At 44.0% G+C, this 21,160-nt stretch overlaps 1 protein-coding gene across 1 annotated transcript in view; it reads right to left on the reverse strand.

Annotated features, from left to right (window-relative positions):
• Positions 1-16,299, reverse strand: part of LOC106583557 (fibroblast growth factor receptor substrate 2) — a 44,836-nt gene extending 28,537 nt beyond the window's left edge. Inside the window, exons 1-5 of the mRNA XM_014167875.3 lie at positions 15,966-16,299; positions 14,643-14,761; positions 12,540-12,627; positions 9,939-10,125; positions 8,786-8,947 (exon numbers count right to left, since the gene is read on the reverse strand). Coding sequence (XP_014023350.1) covers positions 8,786-8,947; positions 9,939-10,125; positions 12,540-12,605 — 415 coding nt within the window. The 5' untranslated portion in view covers positions 12,606-12,627; positions 14,643-14,761; positions 15,966-16,299. The remainder of the gene's footprint in view (positions 1-8,785; positions 8,948-9,938; positions 10,126-12,539; positions 12,628-14,642; positions 14,762-15,965) is intronic.
• Positions 16,300-21,160: the final 4,861 nt, after the last annotated feature.

The raw sequence follows: 21,160 nt of genomic DNA on the forward strand, positions 1-21,160 counted from the left end.
AGCACCTTTGGCAGCGATTACAGCCTCGAGTCTTCTTGCGTATGATTCTACAAGCTTGGCACACCTGTATTTGAGGAGTATCTCCCTTTTTTTCTGCAGATCCTCAAGCTCTGTCAGGTTGGATGGGGAGCGTCACAACACAGCTATTTTCAGGACTCTTCAGAGAGGTTCGATCGGGTTCAAGTCCGGGATCTGGCTGGGCCACTCAAGAACATTCAGAGACTTGTCCTGAAGCTACTCCTGCGTTGTCTTGGGTGTGTGCTCTGGAGCAAGTTTTCATCTGTACTTTGTTCCGTTCATCTTTCCCTCTATCCTGACTAGTCTCCCAGTCCCTGCCGCTGAAAAACATCCCAACTGCATGATGCTGGCAACACCATGCTTCACCGTAGGGATGGTGCCAGGTTTCCTTCAGACGTTACATGCTTGGCATTCAAGCCAAAGTTAGATCTAGGTATCGTCAGACCAGAGAACCTTGTTTCTCAAGGTCTGAGAGTATTTCAGGTGCCTACCTACCATGAAGGCCTGATTGGTGGAGTGCTGCAGAGATGGTTGCCCTTCTGAAAGGTTATCCCATCTCCACAGAGGAACTGGAGCTCTGTCAGTGACCATCGGGTTCTTGGTCACCTCCCTGACCAAGGCCCTTCTCCCCGATTGCTCAGTTTGGCCTGGCAGCCAGCTCTAGAAAGATTCTTGATGTTTTCAACTACTATTTAATAATTATGGAGGCCACTGTGTTCTTGGGGACCTACAGCTGAAGTCGGAAGTTTACATACACTTATGTTGGAGTCATTAAAACTTGTTTTTCAACCACTCCACAAAATTCTTGTTAACCTCTTACATCTAGACGTTCCGCTAGCGGAACACATGCTCCAATATCCAATGATAGGCGTGGCGCGAATTACAAATTCCTCAAAAATACAAAAACTTCAATTTTTCAAACATATGACTATTTCACAGCATTTTAAAGACAAGACTCTCCTTTATCTAACCACACTGTCCGATTTCAAAAAGGCTTTACAGCGAAAGCAAAACATTAGATTATGTCAGCAGAGTACCAAGCCAGAAATAATCAGACACCCATTTTTCAAGCTAGCATATAATGTCACAAAAAACAAAACCACAGCTAAATGCAGCACTAACCTTTGATGATCTTCATCAGATGACAACCCTAGGACATTATGTTATACAATGCATGCATGTTTTGTTCAATCAAGTTCATATTTATATCAAAAACCAGCTTTTTACATTAGCATGTGACGTTCAGAACTAGCATACCCCCCGCAAACATCCGGTGAATTTACTAAATTACTCACGATAAACGGTCACAAAAAACATAACAATTATTTTAAGAATTATAGATACAGAACTCCTCTATGCACTCGAATATGTCCGATTTTAAAATAGCTTTTCGGTGAAAGCACATTTTGCAATATTCTCAGTAGATAGCCCAGCCATCACGGCTAGCCATTTAGACACCGACCAAGTTTAGCCCTGATCAAACTCCGATTTACTATTACAAAAGTTTCATTACCTTTGTTGTCTTCGTCAGAATGCATTCCCAGGACTGCTACTTCAATAACAAATGTTGGTTTGGTCCAAAATAATCCATCGTTATATCCGAATAGTGGCGTTTTGTTTGTGCGTTCCAGATACTATCCGAAATGGTAAAGAAGGGTCGTGCGCATGGCGCAATTCGTGACAAAAAAATTCTAAATATTCCATTACCGTACTTCGAAGCATGTCAACCGCTGTTTAAAATCAATTTTTATGCCATTTTTCTCGTAGAAAAGCGATAATATTCCGACCGGGAATCTCCTTTTCGGCAAACAGAGGAAAAAAAATCACAAAGACGGGGGCGGGCAGGTCACGCGCCTAAGCCCACAGTCCCTTGATCGGCCACTTGAGAAAGGCGATAATGTGTTTCAGCCTGGGGCTGGGATGACGACATTCAGGTTTTTCCCGGGCTCTGAGCGCCTATGGACGACGTAGGAAGTGTCACGTTAGAGCAGAGATCCTTAGTAAAAGATAGAGATGGCAAAGAAGTTCCAGAAATGGTCAGACAGGCCACTTCCTGTAAAGGAATCTCTCAGGTTTTGACCTGCCATTTGAGTTCTGTTATACTCACAGACACCATTCAAACAGTTTTAGAAACTTTAGGGTGTTTTCTATCCATATATAATAAGTATATGCATATTCTAGTTACTGGGTAGGATTAGTAACCAGATTAAATCGGGTACGTTTTTTATCCAGCCGTGAAAATACTGCCCCCTAGCCATAAGAGGTTAACAAACTATAGTTTAGGCAAGTCGGTTAGGGCATCTACTTTGCATGACACAAGTAATTTTTCCCCAAAATGTTACAGACAGATTATTTCACTGTATGACAATTCCAGTGGGTCAGAAGTTTACATACACTATGTTGACTGTGCCATTAAACAGCTTGGAAAATTCCAGAAAATTATGTCATGGCTTTAGAAGATTCTGATAGGCTAATTGACATCATTTGAGTCAATTGGAGGTGTACCTGTGGATGTATTTCAAGGCCTACCTTCAAACTCAGTGCCTCTTTGCTTGACATCGTGGGAAAATCAAATGAAATCAGCTAAGACCTCAGAAAACAAATTGTAGACCTCCACAAGTCTGGTTCATCCTTGGGAGCAATTTCCAAACGCCTGAAGGTACCATGTACATCTGTACAAACAATAGTACGCAAGTACAAACACCATGGGACCACGCAGCTGTCATACCGTTCAGGAAGTCGACGCTTTCTGTCTTCTAGAGATGAACGTATTCGGTGCGAAAAGTTCAAATCAATCCCAGAACAACAGCAAAGGACCTTGTGAAGATGCTGGAGAAACAGGTACAAAAGTAGAAGAAGCCACTGCTCTAAAACCGCCATGAAAAAGCCAGAATACGATTTTCAACTTCACATGGGGACAAAGATCGTACTTTTTGGAGGAATGTCCTCTGGTCTGATGAAACAAAAATCTAACTGTTTGGCCAAAATGACCATTGTTTGGAGGAAAGAGGGGGAGGCTTGCAAGCCGAAGAACACCATCCCAACCATGAAGCACAGGGGTGGCAGCATCATGTTGTGGGTGTGCTTTGCTGCAGGAGGGACTGGTGCACTTAACAAAATAGATGGCATCATGAGGTAGGAAAATTGTGGATATATTGAAGCAACATCTCAAGACATCAGTCAGGAAGTTAAAGCTTGGTCGCAAATGGGTCTTCCAAATGGACAATGACCCCAAGCATAGTTCCAAAGTTGTGGCAAAATGGCTTAAGGACAAGAGTCAAGGTATTGGAGTGGCCATCACAAAGCCCTAACCTCAATCCAATAGAAAATTTGTGTGCAGAACTGAAAAAGTGTGTGCGAGCACGGAGGCCTACAAACCTGACACAGTTACACCAGCTCCGCAGGAGGAATGGGCCAAAATTCACCCAACCTTTTGTAGGAAGCTTGTGGAAGGCTACCCAAAACATTTGACCCAAGTTAAACAATTTAAAAGGCAATGCTACCAAATACTAATTCAGTGTATGTAAACTTCTGACCTCTGGGAATGTGATGAAATAAATAAAAGCTGAAATAAATCATTCTCTCTACTATTATTCTGGCATTTCACATTCTTAAAATAAAGTGGTGATCCTAACTGACCTAAAACAGGGAATTTTTACTAGGATTAAATGTCAGGAATTGTGAAAGCCAAGTACATTTAAAATCAGGTTAAGGTGTATGTAAACTTCCGACTTCAACTGTATATATTTTTACCTCTATTTAACTAGTCAAGTCAGTTAAGAACAAATTCCTATTGATTCTTAATTAAATCCTTAATGACGGCCTACTTGTAAAGCCCCCCCGGCCAAACCCTCCCCTAACACGGACGACGCTGGGCCAATTGTGCATCGCCCTGTGGTACTCCCGATCACGGCCGATTGTGATACAACCCGGTATCGAACCCGTGTCTGTAGTGATGCCTCTAGCACTGCGATGCAGTGCCTTAGACCGCTGCGCCACTTCAATGCTGCAGAAATGTTTTGGTACCCTTCCCCAGATCTGTGCTTCGACATAATCCTGTCTTGGAGCTCTACAGACAACTCCTTCGACCTCATGGCTTGGTTTTTGCTCTGACATGCACTGTCAAATCAAATTGTATTTGTCACATGTTCCGAATACAACAGGTTAATCAAATAAAATTTTATTTGTCACATACACATGGTTAGCAGATGTTAATGCGAGTGTAGCGAAATGCTTATGCTTCTAGTTCCGACAATGCAGTAATATCCAACGAGTAATCTAACCTAACAATTTCACAATTACCTTATACACACAAGTGTAAAGGAATGAATAAGAATATGTACATGAAAAAATATATGAATGAGTGATGGTATAGAACGGCATAGGCAAGATGCAGTGGATGGTATAGAGTACAGAATATACATATGAGATGAGTAATGTAGGATATGTAAACATTATATGAAGTGGCATTGTTAAAAGTGGCTAGTGATACATTACATCAAGATGGCAAGATGCAGTAGAGTACAGTATATACATATGAGATGAGTAATGTAGGGTATGTAAACATTATATGAAGTGGCATTGTTAAAGTGGCATTTTTCCATTATTAATTAAAGTGGCTGGAGTTGAGTCAGTATGTTGGCAGCAGCCACTCAATGTTAGTGATGGCTGTTTAGCAGTCTAATGGCCTTGAGATAGAAGCTGTTTTTCAGTCTCTGGGTCCCTGCTTTGATGCACCTGTACTGACCTCGCCTGCTGGATGATAGTGGGGTGAACAGGCAGTGGCTCGGGTGGTTGTTGTCCTTGATGATAATTTTGGCCTTCCTGTGACATCGGGTGGCGTAGGTGTCCTGGAGGGCAGGTAGTTTGCACCCAGTGATGCGTTGTGCAGACCTCACTACCCTCTGGAGAGCCTTACGGTTATGGGCGGAGCAGTTGCCGTACCAGGCAGTGATACAGCCCGACAGGATGCTCTCGATTGTGCATCTGTAAAAGTTTAAGTGTTTTTGGTGACAAGCTGAATTTCTTCAGCCTCCTGAGGTTGACGAGGCGCTGCTGCGCCTTCTTCACCACGCTATCTGTGTGGTTGGACCATTTCAGTTTGTCCGTAATGTGTACGCCGAGGAACTTAACTTTCTACCCTCTCCACTACTGTCCCATCGATGTGGATGGGGGGGTGCTCCCTCTGCTGTTTCCTGAAGTCCACGATCATCTCCTTTGTTTTGCTGACGTTGAGTGTGAGGTTATTTTCCTGACACCACACTCCGAGGGCCCTCACCTCCTCCCTGTAGTCTGTCTCTTCGTTGTTGGTAATCAAGCCTACCACTGAAGTGTCATTTGCAAACTTGATGATTGAGTTGGAGGCGTGCATGACCACGCAGTCATGGGTGAACAGGGAGTACAGGAGAGGGCTGAGAACGCACCCTTGTGGGGCCCCAGTGTTGAGGATCAGCAGGGTGGAGATGTTGTTACCTACCCTCACCACCTGGGGGCGGCCCGTCAGGAAGTCCAGGACCCAGTTGCATGGGGGGGGGGGGGGGGGGGGTCGAGACCCGGGGTCGAGCTTGATGACGAGTTTGGAGGGTACAATGGTGTTAAATGCTGAGCTGTAGTCGATGAACAGCAATCTCACATAGGTATTCCTCTTGTCCAGATGGGTTAGGGCAGTGTGCAGTGTGATTGCGTCGTCTGTGGACCTATTGGGGCGGTAAGCAAATTGGAGTGGGTCTAGGTGATATGGTCCTTGACTAGTCTCTCAAAGCACTTCATGATGACGGAAGTGAGTGCTACGGGGCGAAAGTCATTTAGCTCAGTTACCTTAGCTTTCTTGGGAACAGGAACAATGATGGCCCTTTTGAAGCATGTGGTGACAGCAGACTGGGATAAGGATTGATTGAATATGTCCGTAAACACACCAGCCAGCTGGTCTACGCATGCTCTGAGGACGAGGCTGGGGATGCCGTCTGGGCCTGCAGCCTAGCGAGGGTTGACATGTTTAAATGTTTTGCTCACGTCGGCTGCAGTGAAGGAGAGCCCGCAGGTTTTGGTAGCGGGCCGTGTCAGTGGCACTGTATTGTCCTCAAAGCGAGCAAAGACGTTGTTTAGTCTGTCTGGGAACAAGACATCCTGGTCCGCGACGGGCTGGTTTTCCTTTTATAGTCCGTGATTGACTGTAGACCCTGCCGCATGCCTCTCGTGTCTGAGCCGTTGAATTGCGACTCTACTTTGTCTCTATACTGACGCTTAGCTTGTTTGATTGCCTTGCGGAGGGAATAGCTACACTGTTTGTATTCGGTCATGTTTCCGGTCACCTTGCCCTGATTAAAAGCAGTGGTTCGCGCTTTCAGTTTTGCGCGAATGCTGCCATCAATCCACGGTTTCTGGTTTGGGAATGTTTTAATAGACGCTGTGGGTACGACATCGCCGATGCACTTGCTAATAAACCCGCTCACCGACTCAGCATATTCGTCAATGTTGTTGTTCGCCGCAATGCGGAACATATCCCAGTCCATGTGATCGAAGCAATCTTGAAGCGTGGAATCTGATTGGTCGGACCAGCGTTGAACAGACCTGAGCATGGGGGCTTCCTGTTTTAGTTTCTGTCTATAGGCTGGAAGCAACAAAATGGAGTCGTGGTCAGCTTTTCCGAAAAGAGGGCGGGGAGGGCCTTATATGCGTCGCGGAAGTTAGAATAGCAATGATCTAGGGTTTTGCCAGCCCTGGTAGCGCAATCGATATGCTGATAGAATTTAGTGAGCCTTGTTTTCAGATTAGCCTTGTTAAAATCCCCAGCTACAATAAATGCAGCCTCAGGATATGTGGTTTCCAGTTTACAGAGTCAAATGAAGTTCGTTCAGGGCCATCGATGTGTCTGCTTGGGGGGGATATATGCGGCTGTGATTATAATCGAAGAGAATTCTCTTGGTAGATAATGCGGTCGGCATTTGATTGTGAGGAATTCTAAGTCAGGTGAACAGAAGGACTTGAGTTCCTGTATGTTATGATCACACCACGTCTCGTTAATCATAAGGCATACACCCCCACCCTTCTTCTTACCAGAGAGATGCTTGTTTCTTTCAGCGCGATGCGTGAAGAAACCAGGTGGCTGTACCGACTCAGATAGCGTGTCTCGAGTGAGCCATGTTTCCGTGAAACAAAGAACATTACAGTCTCTGATGTCTCTCTGGAAGGCTACCCTTGCACGGATTTCGTCTACCTTGTTGTCAAGAGACTGGACATTGGCGAGTAGTATGCTCGGGAGCGGTGCGCCCGTCTACGGAGCCTGACCAGAAGACCGCTCCGTCTGCCCCTTCTACGGCGTCGTTTTTTGGGGGTCGCCGGCTGGGTTCCGATCCGTTGTCCTGGGTGGTGGGCAAAACAGAGGATCCGCTTCGGGAAAGTCGTATTGTTGGTGAGTTGACATTGCTCTTATATCCAATAGTTCCTCCCGACTGTACGTAATAAAACCTAAGATTACCGGGGGTAACATTGTAAGAAATAACACAAAAAAACTAAATACTGCATAGTTTCCTAGGAACGCGAAGCGATCATCTCTGTCGGTGCCAGAAGTTGTGTAAACCTTACCGTGAAATGCTTACTTACAAACCATTAACCAACAATGCAGTTCAAGAAATAGTCAAGAAAAGATTTACTAAATAAACTAAAATAAAAATGGTAAAATAAAAATAAATAACACAAAAATAACGAGGCTACATACAGGAGGTACCAGTCCCAAGTCAATGTGCGGGGGTACAGGTTAGTGAAGTTATTTTGTACATGTAGGCAGGGGTAAAGTGACTATGCATAGATAATAAACATCAAGTAGCAGCAGTGTAAAAACAAAGGGAGGGGGGTGTCTCAATGTAAATAGTCCAGGTGGCCATTTGATTAATTGTTCAGCAGTCTTATGGCTTTTGGGTTGAAGCTGTTAAGGAGCCTTTTGTTCCTAGACTTGGCGCTCCGGTACTGCTTGCCGTGGGGTAGCAGAGAGAACAGTCTATGACTTGGGTGACTGGAGTCTGACAACAGTGGGACCTTTCCAAATCATGTCCAATCAATTGAATTTACCACAGGTGGACTCCAATCAAGTTGTAGAAACAGCTCAAGGATGATCAATGGAAACAGGATGCACCTGAGCTCAATTTTGAGGCTCATATTGAAGGGTCTGAATACTTATGCAAATAAGGTATTTGTTTTTTATGTTATAAATTTGCAAAAATATCATGGGGTCATCATGGGGTATTGTGTGTAAATCGGTGAGGGGAAAAAAGTTAATTTAATCAATTTTATAATAAAGCAGTAACGTAACAAAATGTTGAAAAAGTGAAGGGGTCTGAATCCATTCCGAATGCACCATACATATCTACCTCAAATACCTCGTACCCCTGCACACTGATCTGGTACTCCTTGTAAATAGCTCCATTCTTGTATATTTTATTTGTTGTGTTACTATATTTTTAAACTCTGGATTGTTAGGAAGGGCTCGTAAGCATTTCACGTTAAAGTCTACACCTGAGGTATTTGGTGCATGTGACAAATATAATTAGATTTTGTATTTAAGCAAAAATAATCACGGTTAAGGCTTTGTATTCGGCACATGACAAATTAAATGTTATTTGATTTTCTTTCGACACCAGATCCCTGATATCTGGAATTACTACTCTGTTTTTCGCCAAACACATATTCTCAGCTATTGCTCCACATCTGTCCTGTATTACTCTGAAATTACATTTTAAATTGTGTGTTTCTATCTGTGTTTTGTGCTTACTGTTGGGTGTCTGTGGTGTTCGAGGCATGTCTATCTCTCGTGCGTGTCCACTGCCGGTCATGATCATAGGCTCCTCCACCACATTGATACTGTTGCACTGCATCAGCTCCTGGAGGAGGTTGAAAATCTCCTCCGCACGAGAACATTTAAACGCAAAAATTCCTGCATGACCACAGAGAAAACACACATACACTTGAAGTCAGAAGTTTACATACACCTTAGCCAAATACATTTAAACTCCGTTTTTTACAATTCCTGACATTTAATCCTAATAAAAATTCCCTGTCTTAGGTCAGTTAGGATCACCACTTTATTTTAAGAAAGTGAAATGTCAGAATAATAGTAGATTTATTTCAGCTTTTATTTCTTTCATCACATTCCCAGTGGGTCAGAAGTTTACATACACTCAATTAGTATTTGGTAGCATTGCCTTTAAATTGTTTAACTTGGATCAAACGTTTGGGTAGCCTTCCACAAGCTTGCCACAATAAATTGGGTGAATTTTGGCCCATTCCGCCTGACAGAGCTGGTGTAACTGTGTCAGGTTTGTAGGCCTCCTTGCTCGCACTGAGTTTGAAGGTAGGCCTTGAAATGCATCCACAGGTACACCTCCAATTGACTCAAATGATGTCAATTAGCCTATCAGAACCTCCTAAAGCCATGACATCATTTTCTGGAATTTTCCAAGCTGTTTAAATGCACAGTCAACTTGGTGTATGTAAACTTCTGACCCACTGGAATTGTCATACAGTGAATTATAAGTGAAATAATCTGTAAACAATTGTTGGAAAAATTACTTGCGTCATGCACAAATTAGATATCCTAACCGACTTGCCAAAACTATAGTTTGTTAACAAGAAATTTGTGGAGTGGTTGAACAACGAGTTTTAATGACTCCAAACTAAGTGTATGTAAACTTCCAACTTCAACTGTACATAACTTAAGTTATCTTAAACTAATCTAAAACTGTTGTTGTTTGAAAGCAAAGATTCCTGACCAAAAATACATTATCCCATTCCAATTGTAGTTCATTTTCATACAAAAGTAGAACAGAAACGTTGCCTTTATTCAGCACTGTATGTACACACATCTCATAGGGCAACATTTTGTAATACCTATGTACTATTAGCTCGGCCAGTTGGTTCAGACTCACCCTGTCCAGTCTGACAGCGCCGGCCACTCTCGAATGAGAAGAGGTTGGAGTCGTAGCCATAGCGCCGCAGACATAGGTAGGGCCACCGGATGGCGTCCCTCTTGCGTGTGTGCAGGATGAGCTCTGTCTGGGTGAGCTCCATGGTCCCAGAACCCAACTCATTCCCCTCGTCATCCACATTGGTCACCTGCCATGGGAAAATACCAATAAGTAAGGTACCCGTTTGTGGTCCCACTTTAAACAAGCTACAATTTATAAAGGATTTATATAGCATACATATAGTCTCCATGAGCACGACATAGATCAGTGGTCACCAACCGGTCAATCTTCAAGGCATTCCTAGTCGATCACCAAACATTTCTGTAGAAATGCCAACAAGAATGCATAAAGGTTTGCTCTCCTTTTTTTGGTGTTGCGCTGTTGGCGGTACAGTGTCTTGCATAAGTATTCATCACCCTTGGCGTTTTCCCTATTTTGTTGCATTACAACCTGTAATTTAAATTGTCTATTAGATGAAATAGAAATCATACACAAAATAGTCCAAATTAATGAAGTGAAATTTTAAAAAAGCCACGGAAGAGTGGCTTGAAAAAACATCATTGCTTAAAGAAAAAAATAAGCAAACGTTTGGTGTTCGCCAAAAGGCATGTGGGAGACTCCCCAAACATATGGAAGAAGCTACTCTGGTCAGATGAGACTAAAATTGAGCTTTTTGGTCATCAAGGGAAACGCTATGTCTGGTGCAAACCCAACACCTCTCATCACCCAGAGAGCACCATCCCCACAGTGAAGCATGGTGGTGGGAGCATCATGCTGTGGGGATGTTTTTCATCGGCAGGGACTGGGAAACTGGTCAGAATTGAAGGATGGCACTAAATACAGGGAAATTCTTGAGGGAAACCTGTTTCAGTCTTCCAGAGATTTGAGACTGGGACGGATGTTCACCTTCCAGCAGGACAATGACCCTAAGCATACTGCTAAAGCAACACTCGAGTGGTTTAAGGGGAAACATTTAAATGTCTTGGAATGGCCTAGTCAAAGCCCAGACCTCAATCCAATTGAGAATCTGTGGTATGATTAAAAGATTGCTGTACACCAGCGGAACCCATCCAACATGAAGGAGCTGGAGCAGTTTTACCTTGAAGAATGGGCAAAAATCCCAGTGGCTAGATGTGCCAAGCTTATAGAGACATACCCCAAGAGACTTGCAGCTGTAATAGGGGTGAATAGTTATGCATGCTCAAGTTCTGTTTTTTTGTCTAATTTCTTGTTTGTTTCACAATAAAAAATATTTTGTATCTTCAAAGTGGTAGGCATGTTGTGTAAATCAAATGATACAAACCCCCCAAAAATCTATCAATTTTAATTCCAGTTGTAAGGCAACAAAATAGGAAAAATGCCAAGGGGGTGAATACTTTCGCAAGCCACTTGATTCAGAAGCCCTGCGCACCAGGTAGGCAAAGTGTTCCCATTTTGAACCAATTCATTTGTGTGAAAAGACAGCAAAGTTTGGTAATAGTCTACGTGACATTTCATTACTTTTAAAACCATGACCAGAGAGAGACTGTGAAAGAATACAGCAAAGAGCTACTGTTTTTATGAGTGAGTTCATGTCCAAGTTTTTATTCAGCACTGTCAACACTGTTTTTATTCAACACTATAACAAAACATAAAATGCGCTTCTCTCTACTTCCACTTGCACTGCAATAAATGATAAGCCAAGTGTATCGATAGCCCTGTGTTTTTATTGTTAGCAGTCATTGCTTCTATTTTAATATGAAGGAATATTTCACTTTCTCTGGTCATAGGAACAACATGAATTTGTGCCTGACGCAGATGCGGTGCGACTCGAGTTTCGCGATCAGGTGGAAGATGGCCATCAGTCAAATAAAAAAGCTAACTTTTTGCAAATTATTTCAATTTATGCTCAGCTGTGCCTCACAAGTGCTACACCAACTGATCAATTTTGTTATAAAGCTCAAGTTTTCAAATGTAATATGGTCTGAGAAAATAATATTGGCAGGGCAGACATATACAGTATATAGTGAATATGCTGTGATAATGTATGAGGCCTAGTGCACAAACGTCATTCCTACAGAACTGTTTTTATTAGGTTAATGTTACATTTTTTAAGTAATCTTTTTATTTTTTTATCTGAGCATTAGATCTCGGTTTGCTTTTTGACTGCGAAAGTGATCTCGACTCAAAGGTTGGTGACCACTGACAGATGCAGAGCATAAATATGTGTCTAAATTAAAACAGATTATTGTATTTGGAAGTACATTGTCTATAATGCAGTTTGGAAGTACATTGTCTATAATGCAGTAAACAAAAGGCAAACAGGGCAGTACAGTACATTTCATTGCTCCTATCCAGTATTTGACAAGATATATATATTATTTTACAGATATTAGGCATCAATAGATGGCTGGATAGCTGACTATCCACTGTTGTATCCGAGCCATAATAGCCAGGTGTATAGGACAAAAGCACAACAGCAAAGAACAGCTCATCATAATAAAACATCATAGACTAGGTATCTGATCAAATCAAATACACCACACACTAGGGCAGCCAATATATGAGGGTTTAGAAAGGAACCTTGAATTTAGTGAGATGGTTGTCTTGGATGGGGTCTCTGTATAGACAACTCCAACAGCTCCCCATAGCTCAGCAGGACAGCTGAAACCTACCATACAGAGAAAAAGATAAGATAGATGTTATCCCATGAACACACACACACACACACACACACACACACACACACACACACACACACACACACACACACACACACACACACACACACACACACACACACACACACACACACACACACACACACACACACACACACACACACACACACACACACACACACACACACACACACACACACACACACACACACACACACACAGTAGAGGAGTGGGACCAAAAACCTATGAACGATTTCATTACAACATTTTGATACAAGGAAAATCAAATCAAAGTTTATTTGTCAACTGTCCCGAATACAACAGGTGTAGACCTTACCGTGAAATGCTTACTTACAGGCTCTAACCAATAGTGCAAAAAAGGTATTAGGGGAAAAATAGGTAAGTAAAGAAATAAAAAAACAACAGTAAAAAGACAGTGAAAAATAACAGTAGCGAGGCTACATACAGACACCGGTTAGTCGGGCTGATTTGAGGTAGTATGTACATGTAGATATGGTTAAAGTGACTATGCATATATGATGAACAGAGAGTAGCAGTAGCGTAAAAGAGGGGTTGGCGGGTGGTGGGTGGCGGGACACAATGCAGATAGCCCAGTTAGCCAATGTGCGGGAGCACTGGTTGGTCGGGCCAATTGAGGTAGTATGTACATGAATCTATAGTTAAAGTAACTATGCATATATGATTAACAAAGTAGCAGCAGCGTAAAAGAGGGGTTGGGGGGGCACCCAATGCAAATAGTCCGGGTAGCCATTTGATTACCTGTTCAGGAGTCTTATGGCTTGGGGGTAAAAACTGTTGAGAAGCCTTTTTGTCCTAGACTTGGCACTCCGGTACCACTTGCCATGCGGTAGTAGAGAGAACAGTCTATGACTGGGGTGGCTGGGGTCTTTGACAATTTTTAGGGCCTTCCTCTGACACCGCCTGGTATAGTGGTCCTGGATGGCAGGCAGCTTAGCCCCAGTGATGTACTGGGCCGTACGCACTACCCTCTGTAGTGCCTTGCGGTCGGAAGGCCGAGCAATTGCTGTACCAGTCAGTGACGCAACCAGTCAGGATGCTCTCGATGTTGCAGCTGTAGAACCTTTTGAGGATCTCGGGACCATTTCCAAATCTTTTTAGCTTCCTGAGGGGGAATAGGCTTTGTCGTGCCCTCTTCACGACTGTCTTGGTGTGTTTGGACCATTCTAGTTTGTTGGTGATGTGGACACCAAGGAACTTGAAGCTCTCAACCGGCTCCACTACAGCCCCGTCGATGACAATGGGGGCGGGCTCGGTCCTCCTTTTCCTGTAGTCCACAATCATCTCCTTAGTCTCGGTTACGTTGAGGGATAGGTTGTTATTCTGGCACCACCCGGCCAGGTCTCTGACCTCCTCCCTATAGGCTGTCTCGTCGTTGCCGGTGATCAGGCCTACCACTGTTGTGTTGTCTGCAAACTTAATGATGGTGTTGGAGTCGTGCCTGGCCATGCAGTCGTGGGTGAACAGGGAGTACAGGAGGTGACTGAGCACGCACCCCTGGGGGGCTCCAGCATTGAGGATCAGCGTGGCAGATGTGTTGCTACCTACTCTCACCACCTGGGGGCGGCCCGTCAGGAAGTCCAGGATCCAGTTGCAGAGGGAGGTGTTTAGTCCCAGGATCCTTAGCTTAGTGATGAGCTTTGAGGGCACTATGGTGTTGAACGCTGAGCTGTAGTCAATGAATAGCATTCTCACATAGGTGTTCCTTTTGTCCAGGTGGGAAAGGGCAGCGTGGAGTGCTATAGAGATTGCATCATCTGTGGATCTGTTTGGGCGGTATGCAAATTGGACTGGGTCTAGGGTTTCTGGTATAATGGTGTTGAAAAGGGGACATTTGTATGTCTAATGATCACTGTCTATTCCACACACACACACACACACACACACACACACACACACACACACACACACACACACACACACACACACACACACACACACACACACACACTCACAGTGTTCCTACCCAGTCCAGGCCATCAGTGGGAGTGATCCCAGCGTCAATCCCAAACTCCTCTGCTGGGTGTCATGGTGGAGAGAGAGCTAGTAGGTCGGATGGACATCAGGAGCATTATTTTCTCCCTCCTGCAAGAGAACATTTTGAGAAAAAATGGAAAGAAGGTTTACTAAAGGGCCTGTATTCATAGTGTCTCAGAGTAGGAGTGCTGATTGAGGATCAGGTAAACCTCTAGTCAATAATGATCTAAAAGGCTAAAATGATCCTAGATAAGCACTCCTACTTTATGAATACGGACCCAGGTTTACAATTTATTGTTTTTCCCCCCAGTGTTTTTGTTGTTGAGTAAAACAACTAAATTATCAACCAAACTGAGTATGAAGTAGACTAGGCCTAACTCATCACTGTATAACAGGGATAAATGAAAACAAACAAAAAATCCAAGATACAACCTTAGAAGTGTGGGTGATGAATCCAAGGTGTTTAGTGTAGTCTGGTGCCACCCTTGGGCCCAGACATAAATAACAGCATGTCAGCTGGCCCAGATATGAGTATTTCCACTACTATGATACATTATTTATTTCAATTGATGGTCAACATGCATTTGTGTTGCATTTGCTGCATTGCCATGTTTATTAGGCCTACCATGTTATAACTTCAATAACGGACTACTGAGACAAACAGACTAACATGTCTGTGTGCAATCCCCCCAATCAAACTGCACTGTCAATACACACACCAGCTGTCAGTATGTCTTACCTGCCCATAATAAGAGACAAATAGCTTATAATAATGCTTTTAACATTCATACACGGGATTTTTGTTAGGGTTAGCCTATACAAAATGAATACAAAATCTTACTACTGTAATAATTTGTGGTGTTTCTAATCTCATATAGCTAAGTAGCCTATATCACCATAATGACTATGTGATCCCGATGTGATATCCTGAGTTATTAAACTGGATTAAAATGTAATTATTTTACTAAAGAGATACTATAACTAGCGATAACCAGGTCCTTTATTACGGATTACCTTTCGCCAGCTAAACACTAAGACAACACAAAGCATGGGGATCTCTAAAAAATTAAATAAAATTGAATGGACGTCGCCATACAAACGCACCATGACAGCGAAAGCGTTTATAAATGTGCAGCGCAGCAGCCGAGCAGGTATAACTGTAGAGAAACACAGACAGCTTTTTTGTATGAAACACTGCACACCGACATTGTTAAGCCTGTCTGTGAAAATGAGAGGGGATACATGGGAGAAAGCCATATCGCAGATATAACAGGTTCACTAAAGGAAACATACAGCAGCGGTTGCTACTCACATGTTTGGCAAGGATTGTTATGCGAAACGAGAATGATCAAGACTGCAAATTGTTGTCAACGGCGACTGCGAGAGGAGCTGGTCAGATACGCGTCGGTTTCTGATGCTAGTATTGTATATGACACTTGTTAAATAAGAAAGGAAAATTATTTATCTGAAATAAAGCAATAAACTGTTGTTGTTGTTTTTTCATTTACGCCCCCCCTTCTGCAGCACGGGCCTCTCTTTGACATTTCCCGACCACCGGGGTGAGAGTTCACAATCAGACAACGAGGTTTTGTGGAGCGACAAGAAGGTATAGAAAGCTGGAGGACTGAATGTAACGCTAAGGTGTGAATATGGTTTGCAATAGGACGTGGTAGGTGCAGGGCCCGTCCTGACCGGTCTGCCGCCCGAGGTGAGACCAAAAATGTGCAGCCCCTACAAGAATAGTCACAGTAAGCAAATTGACGTTTAAAAGACGTCTAAAATACGGATTTTATCCAGACGTTGAAGTTAGTTTCAATTTAGGTTCTGAATGAAAGGTGAAAATACGTATTTTACAGACTTTGAAATCAGGTTCATTTTCAGTTCTGAATGAGAGTTGAAATACGTAATTTATAGACATCTATGTTTGGGCCAAATCAAGGCTAGTCCAGACCGAACAAAATCTATGATTGGTTCAGATTTGGACCGGACTGGACCAAAAACCAACGTCCATGGACGTGGAAGTCAAGGCCAGAGTTATAGCCTAAAGCAGGGATGGGCAACTCCAGTCCACAGGTCTGGAAAAGTGTCACACTTTTTCCCCATCCCACGTCAACACAATGAATTAAACTAATTCAAAACTGAAGATTATGATTAGTTGATTATTGGAGTCACATGTGTTAGCTGGGACTGGGGTAAAAGTATCACACCATCCAGGCCCCAGAGGACTGCAGTTGCCCATCCCTGGCCTACAGTGTTGCCTGAAATTTTATTTTAGGAATGCCGAATCTACACTACCGGTCAAAAGTTTTAGAACACCTACACATTCAAGGGTTTTTCTTTATTTTTATACTTTTCTACATTATAGAATAATAGTGAAGACGTCAAAACTATGAAGTAACACATATGGAATCATGTAGTAATTAAAAATGTGTTAAACAAATCAAAATATATTTTATATTTGAGATTCTAGAAATAGCTACCCTTTGCCTTGACGACAGTTTTGCACACCCTTGGCATTCTCTCCTCTAGCTTCACATGGAATGCTTTCCCAACAGTCTTGAAGGAGTTCCCACATATGCTGAGCACTTGTTGGCTATTTTTCCTTCACTCTGCGGTCCGACTCATCCCATCCTATCTCAATTTGGTTGAGGTCAGGGGATTGTGGAGGCAAGGTCATCTGATGCAGAACTCCATCACTCTCCTTCTTGGTAAAATAGCCCTTACACAGCCTGGAGGTGTGTTGGGTCATTGTCCTGTTGAAAAACAAATGATAGTCCCATTTAGAGCAAAACCAGATGAGATGGCGTATCGCTTCAGAATGCTGTGGTAGCCACGCTGGTTAAGTGTGCCTTGAATTCTAAATAAATCACAGACAGTGTCACCAGCAAAGCACCCTCACACCATAACACCACCTCCTCCATACTTTACGGTGGGAAATACATATGCAGAGATCATCCGTTCACCCACACCGCGTCTCACAAAGACACAGCGGTTGGAACCAAAAATCTCCAATTTGGACTCAAGACCAAAGGACACATTTCCACCGGTCTAATTTGTTTCTTGGCCCAAGCAAATCTTTTCTTCTTAATGGTGTCCTTTAGTAGTGGTTTCTTTGCAACAATTCGACCATGAAGGCCTGATTCACACAGTCTCCTCTGAATAGTTGACGTTGAGATGTGTCTGTTACTTGAACTCTGTGAAGCATTTATTTGGGCTGAAATTTTCTGTACTGACTGACCTTCATGTCTTAAAGAAATGATGCACTAGCTTTATTAGTCCTGATTCCTGTGATTAATCAATTTAAGCTCTGAAAATCAGTTACTCAACTTTATCAGGAGGAGTTATCCTGAGCCTATGTGCAATGTGTTTACATAGAACATAAATTACAAGATTAATTAATAATGCTGATATTGCATCAAATGGTTGTTTTATGCAACAGAATAAGGGTTGTTAGAACATTCATCGTGTGCGTTCTACTGAGGATGGGCCTCTGGAAGATTTACGATGTCTTTGGGCGATACAGCATTCCAGAGCATGAGTTAATGTTTCTGTTATACTTCCGGCGCCGACAAAGATGGCCGCCTCGCTTTGCGTTTCTAGGAAACTATGCAGTATTTTGCTTTTTTATGTGTTATTTCTTACATTGTTACCCCAGGTAATCTTAGGTTTTACTACATACAGTCGGGAGGAACTATTGGATATAAGAGCAACGTCAACTCACATACATTACGACCAGAAATACGACTTTCCCGAAGCGGATCCTCTGTTTGGCCCACCACCCAGGACAATAGATCCGATCCCAGCCGGCGAGCCAAAACAACGGCGTCGTAGAAGAAGGGGCAGACGGAGCGGTCTTCTGGTCAGGCTCTGTAGACGGGCACATCGCGCACCGCTCCCGAGCATACTACTCGCCAATGTCCAGTCTCTTGACAACAAGGTAGACGAAATCCGAGCAAGGGTAGCATTCCAGAGACACATCCGAGACTGTAACATTCTTTGTTTCACAGAAACATGGCTCACTCGAGACACGCTATCTGAGTAGGTACAGCCACCTGGTTTCTTCACGCATCGCGCCGACAGAAACAAGCATCTCTCTGGTAAGAAGAAGGGTGGGGGTGTATGCCTTATGATTAACGAGACGTGGTGTGATCATAACAACATACAGGAACTCAAGTCATTTTGTTCACCTGACTTAGAATTCCTCACTATCAAATGCCGACCGCATTATCTACCAAGAGAATTCTCTTCGATTATAATCACAGCCGTGTATATCCCCCCCAAGCAGACACATCGACGGCCGTGAAAGAACTTCATTGGACTCTATGTAAACTGGAAACCACATATCCTGAGGCTGCATTTATTGTAGCCGGGGATTTTAACAAGGCTAATCTGAAAACAAGGCTCCCCAAATTCTATCAGCATATCGGTTGTGCTTCCAGGGGTAGCAAAACCCTAGACCACTGTTATTCTAACTTCCGCGACGCATATAAGGCCCTCCCCCGCCCTCCCTTTGGAAAAGCTGACCATGACTCCATTTTGTTGCTCCCAGCCTATAGACAGAAACTAAAACAGGAAGCTCCCGCCCTCAGGTCTGTTCAACGCTGGTCCGACCAATCGGATTCCACGCTTCAAGATTGCTTCGATCACGTGGACTGGGATATGTTCCGCATTGCTGCGAACAACAACATTGACGAATACGCTGACTCGGTGTGCAAGTTCATTAATAAGTGCATCGGTGATGTCGTACCAACAGCATCTACTAAAACATTCCCAAACCAGAAACCGTGGATTGATGGCAGCATTCGCGCAAAACTGAACGCGTGAACCACTGTTTTTAATCAGGGCAAAGTGACCGGAAACATGACCGAATATAAACAGTGTAGCTATTCCCTCCGCAAGGCAATCAAACAAGCTAAGCGTCAGTACAGAGACAAAGTGGAGTCGCAATTCAACAGCTCAGACACGAGAGGAATGTGGCAGGGTCTACAGTCAATCACGGACTACAAAATAAAAACCAGCCCCGTCGCGGATCACGATGCCTTGCTCCCAGACAGACTAAACAAGTTTTTTGCTCGCTTTGAGGACAATACAGTGCCACTAACACGGCCCGCTACCAAAACCTGCGGGCTCTCCTTCACTGCAGCCAACGTGAGTAAAACATTTAAACGTGTTAACCCTCGCAGGGCTGCAGGCCCAGACGGCATCCCCGGCCGCGTCCTCAGAGCATGCGCAGACCAGCTGGCTGGTGTGTTTACGGACATATTCAATCAATCCTTATCCCAGTCTGCTGTCCCCACATGTTGCAAGAGGGCCACCATTGTTCCTGTTCCCAAGAAAGCTAAGGTAACTGAGCTAAATGACTACCGCCCTGTAGCACTCACTTCCGTCATCATGAAGTGCTTTGAGAGACTGGTCAAGGACCATATCACCTCTACCCTACCTGACACCCTAGACCCACTCCAATTTGCTTACCGAACCAATAGGTCCACAGACGACTCAATCGCCATCACACTGCACACTGCCCTAACCCATTTGGACAAGAGGAATACCTATGTTAGAACGCTGTTCATCGATTACAGCTCAGCATTTAACACCATAGTACCCTCCAAACTCGTCATTAAGCTCGAGACCCTGGGTCTCGACCCCACCCTGTGCAACTGGGTCCTGGACTTCCTGATGGGCCGCACCAGGTGGTGAGGGTAGGTAACAACATCTCCACCCCGCTGATCCTCAACACTGGGTCCCCACAAGGGTGCGTTCTCAGCCCTCTTCTGTACTCCCTGTTCACCCACGACTGCGTGGCCATGCACGCATCCAACTCAATCATCAAGTTTGCAGACGACACTACAGTGGTAGGCTTGATTACCAACAACGACGAGATGGCCTACAGGGAGGAGGTGAGGGCCCTCGGAGTGTGGTGTCAGGAAAATAACCACGCACTCAATGTCAACAAAACAAAAGAGATGATCGTAGACTTCAGGAAACAGCAGAGGGAGTAGCCCCCTATCTACATTGACGGGACTGTAATGGAGAGGGTGGAGAGTTTTAAGTTCCTCGGCGTACACATCACGGACAAACTGAAATGGTCCACCCACACAGACAGCGTAGTGAAGAAGGCGCAGCAGCGCCTCTTCAACCTCAGGAGGCTGAAGAAATTCAGCTTGTCACCAAAAACACTCACAAACTTTTACAGATGCACAATCGAGAGCATCCTGTCGGGCTGTATCACCGCCTGGTACGGCAGCTGCTCTGCCTATAACCGGAAGGCTCTCCAGAGGGTAGTGAGGTCTGCACAACGCATCACCGGGTGCAAACTACCTGCCCTCCAGGACACCTACACCACCCGATGTCACAGGAAGGCCAAAAAGATCATCAAGGACAGCAACCATCCGAGCCACCGCCTGTTCACCCCGCTAACATCCAGAAGGCGAGGTCAGTACAGGTGCATCAAAGCTGGAACCGAGAGACTGAAAAACAGCTATCTCAAGGCCATCAGACTGTTAAACA

This window comes from Salmo salar, chromosome 22, assembly GCF_965601325.2.
Source record: "Salmo salar chromosome 22, fSalSal1, whole genome shotgun sequence".
Taxonomy (NCBI): Eukaryota; Metazoa; Chordata; class Actinopteri; order Salmoniformes; family Salmonidae; genus Salmo; species Salmo salar.